Source organism: Mucor velutinosus, assembly GCF_035048745.1.
Source record: "Mucor velutinosus strain NIH1002 chromosome Unknown tig00001575, whole genome shotgun sequence".
NCBI classification, from domain to species: Eukaryota; Fungi; Mucoromycota; class Mucoromycetes; order Mucorales; family Mucoraceae; genus Mucor; species Mucor velutinosus.
In genome coordinates this window covers 447,274-465,174 of record NW_027041916.1, presented here as the reverse complement: position 1 = coordinate 465,174, position 17,901 = coordinate 447,274, and the positions used below count along the sequence as shown (strand labels likewise).

General features: G+C 39.4%; 6 protein-coding genes across 6 annotated transcripts; 1 reads left to right on the top strand and 5 right to left on the bottom strand.

The window, feature by feature from the left end:
- Window positions 1-125: 125 nt before the first annotated feature.
- Window positions 126-1,410, top strand: ATC70_013402 (uncharacterized protein; the record flags this gene model as incomplete). Its single annotated transcript, XM_064832566.1, has 7 exons — window positions 126-151; window positions 205-300; window positions 366-394; window positions 454-725; window positions 783-963; window positions 1,020-1,078; window positions 1,138-1,410. 7 exons carry the CDS (start codon window positions 126-128, stop codon window positions 1,408-1,410), a joined length of 936 nt encoding a protein of 311 aa, XP_064678825.1.
- A 332-nt stretch (window positions 1,411-1,742) lies between these two features.
- On the bottom strand, window positions 1,743-2,955 carry ATC70_013401 (uncharacterized protein; the record flags this gene model as incomplete). Its single annotated transcript, XM_064832565.1, has 5 exons — window positions 1,743-1,766; window positions 1,833-1,932; window positions 1,988-2,135; window positions 2,201-2,380; window positions 2,433-2,955. The coding sequence occupies 5 exons, from the start codon at window positions 2,953-2,955 to the stop codon at window positions 1,743-1,745; spliced, it is 975 nt and encodes a 324-aa protein (XP_064678824.1).
- A 2,567-nt stretch (window positions 2,956-5,522) lies between these two features.
- ATC70_013400 (uncharacterized protein) lies at window positions 5,523-7,064 on the bottom strand (the record flags this gene model as incomplete). Its single annotated transcript, XM_064832564.1, has 1 exon — window positions 5,523-7,064. The coding sequence occupies one exon, from the start codon at window positions 7,062-7,064 to the stop codon at window positions 5,523-5,525; it is 1,542 nt and encodes a 513-aa protein (XP_064678823.1).
- Window positions 7,065-8,367: 1,303 nt separating this feature from the next.
- ATC70_013399 (uncharacterized protein) lies at window positions 8,368-9,658 on the bottom strand (the record flags this gene model as incomplete). Its single annotated transcript, XM_064832563.1, has 3 exons — window positions 8,368-8,390; window positions 8,454-9,133; window positions 9,195-9,658. 3 exons carry the CDS (start codon window positions 9,656-9,658, stop codon window positions 8,368-8,370), a joined length of 1,167 nt encoding a protein of 388 aa, XP_064678822.1.
- Window positions 9,659-11,528: 1,870 nt separating this feature from the next.
- On the bottom strand, window positions 11,529-12,684 carry ATC70_013398 (uncharacterized protein; the record flags this gene model as incomplete). The annotated part of the gene is made up of 2 exons (XM_064832562.1): window positions 11,529-11,864; window positions 11,923-12,684. 2 exons carry the CDS (start codon window positions 12,682-12,684, stop codon window positions 11,529-11,531), a joined length of 1,098 nt encoding a protein of 365 aa, XP_064678821.1.
- A 2,732-nt stretch (window positions 12,685-15,416) lies between these two features.
- On the bottom strand, window positions 15,417-17,448 carry ATC70_013397 (uncharacterized protein; the record flags this gene model as incomplete). The annotated part of the gene is made up of 7 exons (XM_064832561.1): window positions 15,417-16,314; window positions 16,373-16,442; window positions 16,500-16,588; window positions 16,644-16,753; window positions 16,820-16,944; window positions 17,012-17,234; window positions 17,290-17,448. The coding sequence occupies 7 exons, from the start codon at window positions 17,446-17,448 to the stop codon at window positions 15,417-15,419; spliced, it is 1,674 nt and encodes a 557-aa protein (XP_064678820.1).
- Window positions 17,449-17,901: the final 453 nt, after the last annotated feature.

Genomic DNA, 17,901 nt, shown 5'->3' with positions numbered 1-17,901 from the left:
CAGATGATCCAGCCTCAAAGTTTGAGCGGAGAACTGCTTATGTAATAGTATAGAATCTTATAAAGAGCTAATCCCAGTTTTCTGTTCCTCTTTTGCACTCTATTTCTCATCTCTAAATATACACAATGTCAGATAGCCGCGTGTTTAAGCTGTAAGGGAAATGATTTGCTTGTTTTGAGCCATGTGTTTAATCGCATATGATAGCAATACAGGTGCAAACATTCCAGCAATCGGGTTAGGTACTTGGCGATCCAAGCCAGAAGAAGTCTATGATGCCGTCAAGACAGCAATTGAGGCTGGGTAGTTGTACATTGTAACCATCTATTTCCTGTGTTTTCTCAGACTTTTTTCTTTTGTATATACAGCTATAGACACATTGACGCAGCATTTGTTTGTAAGTAAATCACATGGCATACGAGATTGCTAGCGGAAGCTGATGGAACACATATACAGATGGCAATGAACAGCAAGTAGGCCAAGCTATTAAAGACAGCAATGTTCCTCGCGAAGAGCTGTTTATTACTACAAAATTGTGGAATACTTGCCATCGCCCTGAGCTTGTTCAGGCGGCATTTGAGAGATCACTCAAAAATTTGCAATTGGAATATCTCGACCTGTACTTGATGCATTGGCCAGTTTCATTTCAGCCTGCTGATGTGAAGCAACCTCGAGGTGAAGACGGTGTCATTCTATTAGATGACACTCATTTCACTACTACATATGCTGTAAGTAGAGACATCCATTGCTGAGAAGGATGTGGGCTTGACGTCAATGTCGAGTAGGAAATGGAGAAATTGCTTGGGAGCAGACTCAGAGCCATTGGTGTGAGTAACTTTGACATTCCGCATTTGGAGAAGCTAGCAACTACCGCTAAAGTTTCTCCTGCAGTAAACCAAGTTGAATTGCACCCTTATCTGCCGCAACAAGAATTAGTTGATTACTGTCAAAAGCATCAAATTTTATGTAAGTGTATTGCAGTTCAAGCCAAATCAGATGGTAGATTGAACCATTGTGCATAGTGTGTGCCTATTCACCCCTAGGAAGCAGTGATTCTCCCTTAATGAAGGATGAAGCCATTGTATGTATACAGTGCGCTATCTACATACCTCAATGTACTCAACTACTACTTGTTTACAGATTGCCATTGCCGACAAGTACAATGCTACAGCCGCACAAATTTTGATTTCATGGGGCATTGAGAGAGGCTATGCTGTATTGCCCAAATCAGTGACTCCATCCAGAATTATATCTAATCTGAAGGATGTTCGACTGGAGTCTCAGGACTTTGAACGCATCAACAAATTGATAGAAAATCAACCTACTCGTAGACTAGGCGATCCCTATATTTCTTGGGATGTCGATGTATTTGGCCTTCATCCAGGAGAAGAAAAGGTTAAATATAGCATCTAGTTTATGATAAGTTTTGCAAGGAATGAAGAGGTACAATAAAAAGGATTGGAGAGGGGAAATTGTATTTGTACATGTAGTAATGAGAGCGTATTTATCGATGTTGAGGGCATACAGTAGTATGTATATAGTAGCAGCAGCAGTAGTAGTGGTACAGTAGTATTATAGAGCATCCATGTGGTAGTAGTTGTGTATAGTATAGGTACATGTACAAAGGTATTAGTATGGCAAAAATGATAGTAATGGGTACAATAAATATTGATGAGTGTATGTATACAGATGGGCATTGTAGGTATAAAAGTGGTTATATGTGAATATGGGTGCTATGAATTGCATTATTGATTCAACCAAGCGTGTTTCTAAAAATACAACATGCTGTCAACAAAAATTGGAATTCGTCCTGCGTGATGAGGGTGCTACATTACCTTGACATCTTGTATCGTAATTCGGGTTTGAGGGTTCTTCTCCAGCAACCTGTCGATGAGATCCCGTAGAGAGGGATCCACTTTATCAGAGTGATCGATACTATATTGAAAGCATCAGTAACATGATACATGGTAAACCACCAAGTGTCACTTACGCCTTGTTCTGGATATCGCTGTAGAGGTCCATCAAGCTTGCTTTTTCAAATGGCAAATGTCCATACACCATGCAGTAAAGTGTAACTCCCATAGACCAAAGATCGGCACATGTAGGGGATACACTGTGTTCTTGATTTCGTCGTGCAGCTGCAAATGCGGGATAGAGGTAAGTACCTTCTACTATTTTTAGTCAAATGTTTACATTGTTGTACCTCTTTTCAGCAATTCAGGGGCCATAAATGCAGGAGAGCCTACACTGCTGCTTGTAGAGCTAATTGTGACTGCTGTAATACAAGTGGCGTTTCCAAAATCGATCAATTTGACAATGTTGTTATTTGACATGACCAGATTCTGAGGCTTTATATCTCGATGAACTATATTATTCGAATGCACTGTGCTGTATATATTAGTGCCATGTCGTAGTTGGATCAATGTAATACTCACAATGCTCAACAGCATCCACTAATTGGGAGAATATGTCACGGCATTGACCTTGAGATATTGGCTTTGTCATTGCATGAGGTGTCACATCCATAATAATGCCTTTTTCTGCAATTTCGGTAACTATAAATATGGAGTCTTCGTTGTCAGGATCATTGTCAATGACCTCTATGAATTGAATAATGTTTAAATGTGCTGGTAGTTGCTTTAATATCTCGATTTCTTCAATATGTAGCTCCAAATCTTCTAGTTTACGCTTCTTAGATTCAGGATACAGCGGCTTTCTGTTATTGATGAGTTGAGATTGGTGGTATCGTCTTTGAAGTCTTGATTTGTTCATTTCCTTGATGGCGAATTTCTTGTTTGTTTTGGCTTCAGCGGCCAAATGGACAATGCCTGATGCACCTTGGCCGATTTGATCTAATATGGAATATCTGCCATTGTCGATTTGACGCTTGCTGGGATGCGATTTCGATTGTTTCCAGCGTCGATGTAATTGTAAGGGGGCACTGTACCAACGGGTCATTTTATAGGTGATAAGAAAGAGGAAGAAAGATGGGGATACGCAATAGATCACTACTTTATATAATAGCATGAAATCTATAATTATCATGATTGTTGGGCGTATCAAAGGGGACCAACTAAAACTCCTGATTCTTGGCTTTTCTTTGATCCCCCCCCCTTTCTATACTAGCATTTGCCACGCGATGACTCTTTGACTATATTATATTTCCCAAATTAGGGTCGGTTCCGACATGAGCAAAGAGATAACTATTTTTAAGATACATACAAATACTGAAATTAGAGGCACACAGACCTTGAGTTCCTCATGCAGCATTACGTATCGATTTGCATATTTTATAACATCATATGTTTATCTAACCATACAGTGGCACAAAAGCATTGGTGATACAAAACACTTAGTAGGCGTGAGGCATGCTCCAAGAGGGATTCTGTTGATACAAACAAACAAGAATAAAGGTGTATGGGAATGGGCTTAATCGACTAGTAGAGCATGCTGTTGATTTGATTGGACATTTGAGTGAAGGTATGCAACGCGCATATGTGCATTGCATGCATTACATTTGTGATTAATATCAAGCATCATAACAAGGTTTCCTTGGCACAGTTTGTAAAGAAATTTACATTTGACAGTTACCGATCTTTTGAGTAATTCTTAATCTACTTTTTCACATGTGAATCCAAGACACAAAGAACCCTGATTTCATCAATATTATTAATTTCTTGTTATTAAAAACCTCCCTTTTAATATAAAGTCCAATAGACAATGAACATCTGTTGTTCCTGAGTACAATACAACAATCAAGAAAATCTTGAGTTTTCTCCTATTGTTTGGCATTCAATCAATGGTTCAGACATATGGATTACATATGACAGTTTTTTTTTTAATCGCATAAGGTTAGATAATGAATATACAAGGTCCTGGATTGTTTCTGATTTACTGGGCCCTATAATGCAATCTTCATTTAATAAGCCAAGCAAATGAATACTCGGTTTATTAGCATACTCTTTGTAACTTGGGTTGTAAACATTTGTCTTGTTTCAAAGTCGCCCTGAAATCAGAGAGTTGGCTTTTCTTGAAGCATTTGAATATATTTATCTGATTCATCCCACACTCAACATTTCGCTGAAAGCGAGGATACTGCTCTCGGCACAACGATCTACACAGATATGACAGCAAAATAAGGTTCCATTGCATATTACTACAGAATCTCGGACAAAATTCTGGTACATTTAAAGTCATAATGCCAGTTCTATGCGGTCATAATTTGTTTATTGATTGGTTGCTATCTACTCGAAATTACCAAGCAGTGTAATCTTTCGACTACGACGTGCTCTGAATTTACTACAAATACTCAATGCTCCAAAGAAGAAAGCGGCTATAATCACATGCAAATGCCAAAATCCCATTTTTTTTTATCACATGTCTCTATCAAGTGCCTCGATAAACAAGACCATGCTTCCAGAGTCCATCGCAAGTTATCTTGATTCGGGAGCACCAACAAATCCTGGGCTCTGCCCTGGTACTTGACCTTGCAAAAGTAGTTTGGTACATCCTCAAATTAAGCGTATATTTACACTTTGGCAAAATTCTGGGTCCATTCATAGTATATTATAGTCTTTTTGCTTATCCATATGATTCTCATGGTCAAAAAGAAAAGAGATCACAGCTCATTTGGAAAATTGGTGCCTGGATTTTCAACAACTCCGCTTGACATTTTGACGGATTTAGGGTAGTGTCTGCATTCACATACACCGAATCAAAGAGTTTCTGCTTTCAATCGTCGTTGCATCTTTTACATGAGCGCCTAGTGAATGATTTTTATCCGATTAAATTCAGAAGCATGGCTAGTTTCCATAAAGTACAGCAATAAGTTTTACTTGGCAATTTAGAAAGCGATGAGCTCGTTCTTTATAGACTGATATGAAACACAGTATGCACCCATTCGCTTGCTTTGTATAGCATGCTAGTTTGCATACTCGATCAATGAGCCATTTGGAAGTCTTCTAATGACCTCATTGAGACCTATGGTAGGTTCAAATAGGATAAGTATAATTCTTCAAATTACATCGCAGTTGCTATATTCATCACATTTAAAAGGTTTTTATAGGTAGATTGGGCATGACCGAGTAACTGCGCGCTAACCATTGTTTGAACTTGCATCAGGGTAATAGTTTTAGCAATGCACACATAAACAAAAGATTGTGTGCCACCAGATATTCTGCCATAGTTCTCATAAAAGTTGTAATCTTAGGCATTTACTTGCATTAGTTGGTTCGGCATCAAGTGAAAGCCTTGCTAAATTAAATAAGCATTGTTTAACGCCCAGCCATCATCGTGCTTCGGGCCTGAATCTAATGAGCATAAAAAGTCCATCATTGTCCCCGTTCAAATCATCAACATTGAAGTATGACAGACAGCAAAGAACAACAAACAAAAGAAATTGATGTTTATTAAAAGCGGATTCTATAGTAAAAAAGTATGTATAAATTATGTATAGTAATGGGAGGGTTTTGAATAATAAAGGTACAAGAAGTGGATAATAGGAATAGATAAAGTGTAGTTTAAAATTACATTTCATTAGGTTTGCTATTGTAATCCTTGACATTAGGCTTATCAACAGAAGAGTATCCCTCAGACAAATTACCAGCACTTGTAGGAGAAGTAAGATCTGAGTAATGCTTTGTTTGATACGAGGGATCGTAATTGTTATTAGCATACATGTTGTTGTTGATTTCATGACGATTGCTATCATAACCAGCAGCTCCAGCAGCTCCAGCAGCTCCAGGAATTGCGCCTGCAGCAGCATAGTTGCCCCCATCATAGTAACCGTATTCAGGTTGTTGACCATACCCATTATATCCATCTTGACTATATCCCTCTTGGCTGTAACCGCCTTGACTATATCCAGCTTGGCTGTAGGCTTCGTGATAGTCGCCATAAGGCTCAGTGTTGTTGGCCCCATAAATGCCTCCAGCAGTAGCAGCAGCGGGAGCATAGCGACGAGTGTTATCGAATGGCGACAAGGGTTCGGTAGAAGTGTGAGTTGCAGTAGCACCCATTGCTCCACCAGTGGCAGCAGCAGCGGCGGCGGCAGCGCTGGAGCCATGACCGAAATCGTTCTGATGCATGTCGATTGTGTAATCATCTTGACTCAAACCATTCTTGTTCTTTGTGCGGCTAGTGCAACCTCCACGACGGTTCATCCAAGCAAGCAAACCTCCAATCAAAGCAAGACCGACCACGCCACCAACAACAGAGCCAGCAATGACAGCAGTCTTGTTACTGCCTCCATCCGCTGTGCTTGCAGGCGCTTCAGAGGAAGAAGCAACAGGGGCGGATGAAGATGAGGCGGTTGAAGAAGGATTGGCACTGGCAGAGGGGGTTCTGGAAGTATGGTGAGATCCATTGGTGCTGCTGGTTGAGGAAGCGGGAGGAACAGTAGATGAGCTTTTGGGAACAGATGATGAGGTGGGAGGTGCTTCAGAGTTCGAGCTAGGAACGGGATTGCTGGTAACAGGCGCTTCAGTAGTGGTAGGTTGTGTTGGTTGTTCAGTAGAGGAAGGTTGTTCAGTGGAGGAAGGTTGTTCAGTAGAGGAAGGTTGTTCAGTAGTAGGGTTAGCTGATGTAGCGGGAGGCTCGGTAGTAGAAGAAGGAGGAGCCTCAGTTGTGGTGCTTGAAACAGGGGCTTCAGTAGTAGACGAAAGAGGGGCGGCAGTAGTTCTGCCAGATGTAGTCTGTTGTTGTCGTGATGAAGATGATGATGATTCAGTAGGTGCAGATGATGTAGGAATGATTCCAGATGATGAAGTAGTTGATGATGATGAGGTTGTTGTAGTAGGTGAGATGTCAGATGAAGTGGATATAATAGATTGGTCAGTTGTTGAGGTTCTGTCGTTTGCTGTTGTGCTAGTACTTACATCATCTGGGACAGCAGCAGAAGAAGAGGTTGGATCCACTTGTTGAGCAGAAACAGCGTTATTCTTGGTGTCATCAGCAGATTTTGAAGAAGTGGAGTCTGTGACATTGGATTGGGCATGTGCTACATATATACACAATTGCAGAACAAGTAGCACACAAATTGCTAGTTTAGTGACAGATGTAAGCTTCATGTCCTTGATGTCGTTCTTTTCTTGGAGAATGTAAAAAGAAAAAGAGGAAAGAAAGAGGAAAAGAGGGAAAAGGAACCAGAGGTAGATATAAATAACTACAAAAACAAGCTATTTTTATGCCTAAAACTTCTTCATTTACCACATCTGAGTTGCTTGGCAAAACAAACGGTTGATTTGATTCAAGAAGCCCAATACTCCGTTTGCCCCGGGCCTATTTTTTTTGGTGCCTGTTCACCTGTCAATTAACATTTCAGCCTATCATCATTAATCAACATTTGCCTCTTAATTACTGCACACTTAGTACCTATTTCCCTCGTTTTTTTTTTTTTTTTTTTTTTTTTTTTTTTTTTTTTTTTTTTTTTTTACATCTCGACGCGCCCGCCTCAAGCATGAAAAGTTTTTTAGATCAAAAAAATAGATGAGCCTATTTAACAATGTTTTCCTAAATCAAGGCAAGATCTTCCAAGTGCCGTAAAGTTAGAATGGCGATGCCTCGAGCTAGTTAGCTGATAGGCTAGTACCCCGTTTTTACTAATGACAGTGGTTTTACACTCGAAACGGGCCTCGACCATGATGCGCTAATTAACAGAGCATCACTTCGAAATATGCAAATATAGACGATAAAACGTCAATCAAATCAAGAGATCAGAGGGTTGCCATGGAAACGTGCATGGACCTGTCAATACAGTTTTTACACTTCAAGTTCAGACAATGTTAATTTCTTTCTGGGCGAAACAAAATTAATTTTTGGACAGTGTGTTTACCTTTTTTAGATAAATAAGAGAATGAAGTTGAGACAGAAAAGAGTCAGTTTTAAGACTAATAGAGATGATCATTCAGACTTTTTTTTTTTTTTACCTGTAATAATCTAAATCCCAAAGAGGGAAACCGTATTGATTACGGCGATGGGAGAACGTAACGTTTATCGATTGTTTCTTCTGAAGATTTCGAGTATTGCATTGTCGATCCAGACAGAAAGAGAAATGGACATCATGTTTTTTGCAGCGTTTACATCTCTTTGCCAAAGTGTATTACATGTTGTACAGACAAGTACACTTGGACCTTTGACGTTTGAATGGCCTGTCAGTGTCCTACTTTTGCATATATTGCAAATTTGTGAGGTCAGAAATTCGTCAATAGTTATGACTAGAAGATCACCAGCAGCTTCTCGTTTCTTGAGACATCTCTACATGACCCCAGCAACACCACAGCGTAAGCCCTTTCAGTTTTACCAGATCCTTTCCGAACATTCCGTTTCCAAATACAACAAGTGGAACTTTGGATTTGTCTTCTTCCTGATATTTTAAAGGTCTCCACTTATTTCGCCTAGTAAAGTGCATAAAATGAGTAGGTTTATAGGAACACATGAAACTGAATTAATGAACTTACTTTCTGTACTGCTGTTGCTTATTCTTTCCTTTCTTATTTTTTTGTTCTTGTGCAACCGCTTCGTTTTCTTGTTATGTCGTTTTTGTTTTTTGTTCTTCTTTTCAAAACGCTTCTTCTTATTGTATTTAGCACCGCCGTTTAACAACATGTTGACCATCATGTCAGGAGCTCTTTGTTTTCCTTGGTATAAGTTAAACCGATGTTTAGCAGTACTGAAGCCATAAAAGGTGAACAACGTGTCCATGTTTGCAAGTATGTAATCTACATATCGTAAAAATTGGGTATTTCTGGCAGTTTTCGCTGAAGGTATAGCAGACTCAATTGCGGTGATTCCGGCGGTGTCCTTTTCTTGTTGCAACTTCTTTGCATACACTGTGGAGCCTGTCAAATGGTAGTACTCTTTTGTTGTGCACCGTCTCACTTGATGTACATCAGGATCTAGTCCAATAGCTGCAGTAAACACTGTCTTTCTGCCAGGGTCAAGGAAACTTGGTCTATACAATTGGGTGACCTCTTCTATGGTAAAATCCTTTATACCCAAATCGTGATTTACTGTTGATATTTCGTCCGTTGTACCAGAAGTTCTTTTATAAAAGAGAAAATCAACACAGAAGCCATCAGACCTGACGATATTGCCAAACAGCACGTCATTCTCTCCATTAGGCATCAGTTCTTCAATACTATGGTTAAAGTCAAGTTGGTGTCTTTCCTTGGTTTTAGATTTCGAGATATTGTATTTACCTGCTATAGCCTAGTAATTTGAAATTGAATACTTGGTAAAACAATCGAAGTTGATTGGCATAGCCTCTAGGCAATGGATTCTTGACAAAGACAGACAACGCGTTTGCACTGATAGCCAAAGATCTCCAGTGCACTGAAGGTGTTGGTAAGATACTGAATAATCTTGGTATAGGAAGCCGCCGAACATCAAAGACATGGTGAAGCTCGTGTTCTCCTTCATATTGATTCAAGATGTGCTCGAGACATTTGTACACCTTTTCGGGGGCAGAGGGTAGAGTAATCAGGGTCACCCTTTGATCAATGAGAGCTTTTATTGACTCACATTCTTGGTCTACACGGTTTTTTATAGCATCTTCTAAGAAGCCTGAGGGTATAGTCAAATCGTTTGGCCATATTGGATCTCCTTGGCACACGTATTGGTAGGAATAATTTTTGGCAATCTTTTTCACAGTGTTAGGATCCATTTGCTATATGTCATATATATATATGTGAGTTATATATTTTAGAAGGAGTGCTTTATATTTTTGCTTTACCTTGAAAATGTTCTGCAGCTGGTAATATAGATATTTCAGAAGATGCGCCTCAAAATTCTCTACTATATTGTTCTGGTAGCTTGTAACTATCTCAGTGCACACTTCGGCTATACATTGGGAGGTTCCTCCTTCAATCTTTTTTTCATAAACAATAGTCCTATGAGTAGAGCTGAATCTATTCCAGACTACTAGTATGTCTGATGGTATGTTTGTACTGCTTGTAACTCTTTTTGCATTCACCATTTTGACAGACGGAATACCAAAATTGTTGAGTAAAGATACAGTGAGGGATATCATTGTTTTGCTGTTGTTGGGAGCGAAATGTAAGGTAATAGTTTACAAGGAGCTTGGCACGGAATACTATCTCCCGTATATCTCTGTTAACAGAAATGATTGCTGGCTTCAGGCGGTTTATATATTGTTGATGGACACAGTTGTCGAGAGGCAGCTTTCCGTTGAAAGCTTGATATCCCTGGCCAAGATTTTCTTTGAGTGTGGCTTGCTTGGAGGCGATATGAGCTTCACGTTTTGGTGATCTTGCTGATTTATGGCCAGTCTTGTGACACTTCTTGCATATATCTTGGCTGTCTTCATTGCTGGAAGAAGCTCTAAGCTTCTTTGTATGTCTTTTGTCGGCTTTCACACTGTCACTCTGTTTGCGTTTTTTGCTGGACGTTCCAACTTTGATATAATAACATCAGAAACAAACAGGGTATAAGGGTAGAGTACTCTTTCAAAGCATGTATACTTACCGTCATCGGCATTGATTTGTTTATAAAATTTGCATTTGAAATAAGCCTTTGAAAAATGGCCAGCTTCTTTGCAGTCTTTGCATACAATTGTACTATTAGCAGAGCCAACTCCTTCTTGAAAACTGTTTAACAGAAACGTTATGCAATATTTTCTGCAATATTTGTACCTTCTTCTAAGCGCCTTTGTTCTTTCACAGACCGAATCTTATTCAAAATTGTTGCTTTGTACATAAAGAGATTTTACATAAACTTAGAAACTTTGATAACAGAATATTGCGATAGAAAGAGAAAGAGAAAGGAAGAAAAATATCAATTGGTTTATCACGCATAATACGTATAAGTTTAATTCTGACACAACAGATCAATAAATCACTACTAATTTAACAGTTAAAAGAAAGCAACTTTCTACAATTGATGATGGCCAGATCTTCAGCATGCATTACAGCAAAGAGCCGTTCCTTCTTGATTCAAGAAAAAGAAAGGACACCTAAGCTGATGGTGGTACTAAGAAAAAATACAATAGAAATCAAGAAGCAAGCAGAAACAGAAAGCCAGGAACAAAAGGAGAGAAGAGAATGACAATATGTTTGCTTTTGTAAACCAGTAGACCGGATATCATTACTGCAAAAATATATACAGTATATGCATATTAATGTATTTGGTAGAGAGAGAGAAACTATACTAAATGCAAGCCAAAGGCAAGTCTTTGGTATTATTTCGAGCCGATATGTTTGGCAAAGATTCGATCCGCTTGAAGGGATAGAACTATGGAGTCACCGGGATCTTTTACAAAGCTTTGAAGAGGAGAGAAAGGAACGGCGGTTTGACAGCTGTTTCTATCGATGATCATCCTGCTCCAAAAATATGTTTTAAATGTATGAGCAGCACTCAAGGTGTATCAAGCAGCATCATGGTTGTATTGCTCCTGTTTGTAAGGCAAGAGGTAGATAAACCAAACAAAAATCGGCGTAATAAGCACGGTCTTCCTTTTTTACACTTTTTCCCAAAAATGAAAAGAGACAAACTCAGAGGTTCGAGTGTCCTATTTACTACAAAGGCTGTTTATTCAAGCATGCCTCAAATTTGTTGACAAAATAACGAGCAAATCCCTCAAGATCGCTATACAAAACGCTGTTACATACATCGGCTATTCTACTAGTGAGGTTCTCGTCTGACAATAACCTTTCTCTTTTCAGCTTGCTTTTTACGACATGCCAAAATTGTTCAATAGGGTTTAGCTCAGGAGAGTATGGAGGAAGATATACACATCTGTAGCCTTGCTGAATGATATATCTTTCAATGTCATTGGCCGTATGAATAGGCGCATTATCCATTATGATATAGAAGCCTTTGAACCTATCATCCTTATCCAAAGCATCCAGTGTCTTAGCCACAAAATTGAAACAATGCCCTGTTACGGTACCCCCCCCCCCCAGATCCTACTTTGCCAGAGCCTCCGCCTATCTTTCTTTTCTTAACAGAGGCACCTGGTATTCTTACTTGAACATTGGTAATGCCCCAAACACTTACTGCACCGAGAATAGTTGTGGTTTTGGCCCTCAGTACAGGAACAGCCACCTCAGCACGAGTTCTCCTCTCAGACCAAGCCATTGTTCGCTTCAGGTTGATAAGGAAAGCAGATGCATCAAGGAAGACGTAGTTCGACATGTAGTCCACATCTGTTTGCTCCCATTTCTTAACCCATTCGTAGCGATTTTGGATACTTTCAGGGGAGTTTCTTTGCTTTGAGTGGAGATGGGCCTTCTTGAATGACAAGGCACAGTCATTGACCATATATTGATGGGCCAACGACTTACTAATCTTTAAGCCAGGAAAAGCTCCAATTAAATTTTCCATGGCCTGATCTATAGTGGCAGAAGGGCTGTCCACAAACTCTTTCTTTAAGTGCGCATTGTGGTCATCGTTGAGAAGCTTTGATCGGCCAACTTTCTTCGTCTCAGTTGAGCCAGGAGTGTCTTCGCCATTATCGCTTCTCCTATTGATTTTGTCTTGGTCATCTTTATACCATCGGTACGCAGTAGACCGAAGTATGTTGGCAGCTTTAGTAGCTTTGCCGGCGGTCATATCGTCATTGTATATGAAGTTGAAGAACCTGGCCTTATATTGATCGGTATAAACATTATGGGCTCGAGTAGACGTGTCCTTGTATTTGGCATTCTTCATCTCAACGACGCGAGTAACCATTTCTTTTTCAGCAGGCTTTTTATCGGAGTAGACACTGCAGTTTGTAATGTCTCCTCATGGATAGTTCACCTCATCTACCTCCATGTTGACAGGCTCATTTTCATATTCGTCTACAGGAGGATTAATGCCATCCTCTTGATAAAATTTGTAGGCAGTCATTTTTATGATTATTACAAGGTGAAGATGATTTTGTTTCGTGTCCCATTTGCAATTTGTCTCAATTCACTCTGTCACTATCATGTAAAGTTATTGATTCATACAATCTCTTTATGGTATTTCAGCAAAGACACATTTATGCTTTGTCATCACTTGATTTGTAAATAATGGCTCCAGTCGCTATTGTCAGTACAGCGTTGCTACTTGCACTATCGGCCAAGTGTTCATTCTGTACCACTTTGAAGCGCCCTGAGCACAATCATTGACAAGGAAAGCTAGTCGATGCATGGCTTTAACCCTACACTATCAAATGCTATTATATTGGGTTGCTTTTCAGTTGTCTACGCTATTATACAGCAATCAGAACTGATTTCATTGTGTTTGGCAAGTTCCTGTACTTGCGCAGTTGCTCCAATCCATCCGTCATCTTGAGCGTTCAGTATGTACGGACTCAGTAAAAGCTCAAAAGGAATCACATTTCATTTACTAGTATACATTGCAATTTCACTATGTAATTGTCTTATTGCTAGACAGAAACTGACCTGTAAGTATGGATTCAATACATTTACGATGCCCATGTCTATATTGGTGCAAGAAATTTAGGTACGGACAAGTAGCATACTTGCATTGCTTCCTATCACTCATGTGTATGCAAAACACGGCAAAAAGTGAATGCATTTGGACCGTGTTTTCTCATGTTTGAGGCCGTTTTAGATTGCAAGGACAGCGCCAAACGATCTCTCTCAACTAGTATTTGCTTATCAATACCTTTGCTCAACTTTTTGAGGACCAAAAAAACATCGTCAAAAATCAACCAAAAAGCAAGGGGTACCTCATGGTTTTCAGCAAAAATCAAACGATCACGTTTTTAAGCACAAAAATGAAGACTTTTACTAAGGTATATATTGAATCAAAATGTTCCTCTCGATCCAACGCAACCCCTGAAAGTTGCTTATGAAACTTTCATATGTAAAATCTCAACATTTTGGCCACAAACGTCATTTCTTATTTTTAAGCATAACTCAGTATGTTTAGTCAAAACATCTCTTATAATTGGCACCATTGGGAGCGCCTTAAAAAGTACTCCAAAGAAGCATTAGAAAGCATGCGAAGATTATGGCGACTTACATAGTCAAATTCAATAAAATAGATGGAATTATGTCCAAAACATTCAAAAACTAACAAATCAGAACACATTGTCAAGCGGAGATTAGACTATTTTTGGCTGATTGCTGCCTGCTGGTAAAATGAATGCAATCATGCTTATTGTAAAGACAATCATTATATTTGAGGCCAAGAGGGGTTACTGATTGAAGAATGCCACATCATAGCATGTAAAATACTGGTTACGAGAGTATGGCCACAGAATCACGTATAAAGTGGCATGCGAATAGCCTAACAATACTGTTATACTTGTTGGTTGGTACTAATAAAGAAATCTGTTCTTTGACTACACTCCTCCGATTCACCACATCAACGGTGTACGTTGTAAAATTTAATCGTAATTAATCTTGATTTTCCAGCAAACCACTGGTTTCAAGGTTTCCAAGGGCTCTCAATACTTCTTTCAGACAACTCTCGTATTTATTTAGATTGCTGTTCATTCCAGGCTACACATAGAAAAGTCTAATTGTAACCAAAAATTGCATTCATTGAACAGGAATTCTCATTACGGTTGCCATCAAAGCGCAGGAAACATTCAATTTGAGTCCAAAGATATGAAATAGACAGACATTTATCGCGTCAAAGTAGAAATTATGGTAAATCTCATGTCATTTCTAAAGTATAAAGCTTTTATTAATTCTTATCGAAGTACTTGTGGTTACAATGATCATCAGGGTCAACTAAGGGAAGATGAAAGATAGTTCAGTCCCAAAAGTAACAAAGAGTTAGGCAAACCATGTACTAGAGCAATCGTGGCAAATTGGCTCGTACAATTGCAATTAAAGGCAAGGATTCCCCTCTTGCTGAACAACTTCAAGACCACCGCGCTTTAACTCAGGTCAACGACATGAGGTTAATGCAGGTCAACATCGCGTACAACAGGCACTGTGCCCTTTTCCTCATCTTCTGTCTATACGCACTTTACTCTGGAAACTAGAGACACAACGCAACTTAAATCCTTATTTCATCTAGGGCTCTATGCTCCTATAATACTTTCAGATATGTCCTGTTGATGAAGCATTGCAGCGAGAACACTATCGCATACTTTGACTAGCATTTTTACTTGACATATTGTTTGAATTAGTCAAGCTTTGCACTCTTTCTTAAGGACGCCGTGTAGGTATATCACCGATCTATGTTATTCGACGCATGCTGCTAATTCAAACATGAAACCCAAGGTATGTGCAAATAAAGCCTCTTTGTACATCTTTTGATATGTATATCAATCACTTTTTCTTGTGTAGTGCGTGAATAAGGTCAATTGGCTCTTTCAAGAAGGTTCCAGTCTGCTACCAAACTACCGCATACATTTGCGAGAAGGATAGAATATTTTATTCAGAAGGATATGTATGGACGAATATATGGTGTGATAAAAAGGAAAGGAAAATATTATATATATGTATTTACTTGATTTAAACATCCAAAAGCTTGTTTTGGTTTGGTGTTGCTGCTGAAGCATGCTCTTCATCATTAAGTCCACGCATACGCTTCCAAATATCGCTATGACGATTGAGGCTGGTCTGGTCATTACGAGGATTTTCAGCATCACGGTTCAATTGCTGCTCCCATTGCTCGTGATCAGAGGCAGTATAGGTGCGTACGCCATTAGGAGCAAATGTATTTTGCTGTTTGATATTGGGGTTATTGATGTTATCATTATCCAACTCTTTGTTGTAAACGAATAGTGGATAATCGCGGTCATCACCGTAAGCACCACCGCCATTGTTGGTGTGAGAGGGCACATTGCGCATCCAGCGAGGGTTCAATGTTCTTCTAGACTTCTTATTGCGACGACGTCTCATAAAGAAGAATGCACCCACTGCGACCAAAATCAAGGCAAGAATACCAAAGCCAATACCAAATCCTTTCGCCTTGCTGGACGACTTTTTGGGACGGAGAGGATTATCAATGACACTGTAATCATAGTTGAACTGATAAAAGTTGGTAGAATCTGTGCTAGGCAAGTCAAATGTGCATGAACCAGGTGCGATTGTGTCGGTTAAGCTGGCTCCATCAAAACTGTTGACCCATTTCCAGTTTTTCATGTCGAGAATGTACACTTTTTGATTGTAGTTGGTTTCATCCACTTTTCCCATCATGACTACCATGTAATTATTGATGTTGATGGCATTGTGAGAGTAAATGGGCCCAGGAGAAGTGCCTCCAACGGATTGTTTTCTCCATGTCAGGGTACATGTATCAAGAATATAAACGTCGTTGTTTGCAGCTTCAAAGACCTTTTCATTTGTAGTAGTATAGCCACCGAAAAGGACAATGGAATGGCCATCGAGGCCCAAAGCGGTAGAGAATCTAGAGTTGCATGTTACCATGAGCAATCTATCTAAATGGCATGATTTACTAGACTTACGATTGTTTGATGGGTGGAATGTCACCCAGTGTAGCAACAGCAACAGCAGTATCCTTGTTAATATCATACACTATTGTAATGATATCAGCACATACGCTTTGATTCCATCACCCAACTTGCTACATACCTAGAACACTTTCGAAATCTGCTTGTACACCTTGAGTTGTAGCATTAGCATCGTCTGTTACACCGCCCATGATAAATAATTGGTTATTACTAATAAATTTTGTTAGATCGCATTCGCTATTTCATGCAAAATCTAGACACTTACACTATATTGGAGCTATGTGATACTCGACCGGGACGGACAGCGTTGGGATACTTTGGCGATAGCTTCTTCCAAATGCCAGTATTTGTATCAAAGCTTGTGAAGACGGCGGACTATTAACAGCGTGATGAATTACTACTTTTTTTTTTATCAGGCACCAGATGAACAACAAGACTTACAAAGGATGAGCCAACGTAATCAATTGGAGTGCCTCCATAGTAGTATGCAATATTGGAAGCTGGATCAACAGTGGCAGACATCATATAGCTAGGCTTTGGTCTATCAACAGCCTCTTGGTAAGGAACTAAATGAAGTAAATTAGATGAGATGAGGAATCTATTATAGATCCCGATATATTAGTAGAAACTTACTACTCCAGCCATCAGTAGCAGGTGTATAGGACATCAGATTTTGCATTTCAGTGCTTGTTCCTCTACCGCCTTGAACAAATACTTTTCCACCAGCACCTTTGAAAGCAACACCTTTCTCAAACGGTCTCAAAATGTCGCTGGATGCTCGGCTTCTTTCGAGCCATTGTGGATTTTGAATATCGATGCCGTTGCTAATGTTGAGGACAGGAACTTCTAAGGTGGTCTTGATGAAGAGTATATTGAGTGCCATTCTGATATTACATTCAGGGGTTGCTTACTGTTGATCCACCAATAATGTAGATATAATTTGAATCAATGATGGCTGAGGCATAGCTTCTGGGATCAGATGCTTGCTGAGCTGTAATCAAATTGGGAAGGAGTGAAAGTGAGATGGTAGCAAGATGAACTAGTGACAGTCCATTATAAGAGAATCTCATGATAATCGTATATAAGGAAGGGTTTGGAGATGTAGTAGAGAAAAGAAAAAAGAAAAAAATTGAATAGGAAAAGAGAAAAGAGAAAATTTATTTCATTTGCTACCATGGATTATAATTATATGGGAATACAACTGTGGTACAATATAAAAGATTTACACACTCTCGTGAAATGCTCACGCTTGCAGCCATGTTCCACATATGCTATGAAAATGGAAGTAGTGGATGTACAATGTCTAGGGTGCGAAAGGCTGGATTCTTTCTAAGCAATTCTATACATCAATGGCATTGTTATCCAAGATCTGAATATTGATGTCGTATAGAGACACCCTGTGAGGCAGAAGCTGGCATCTACTAAGCGCAACCTATTTTTGCTAGTACAGCAAAACGAAGGTTGCGTTATCCGGGGCATAGGTAACTCACAAAAGCTCCTTTCGATCCTATTTTTGCTTTTGA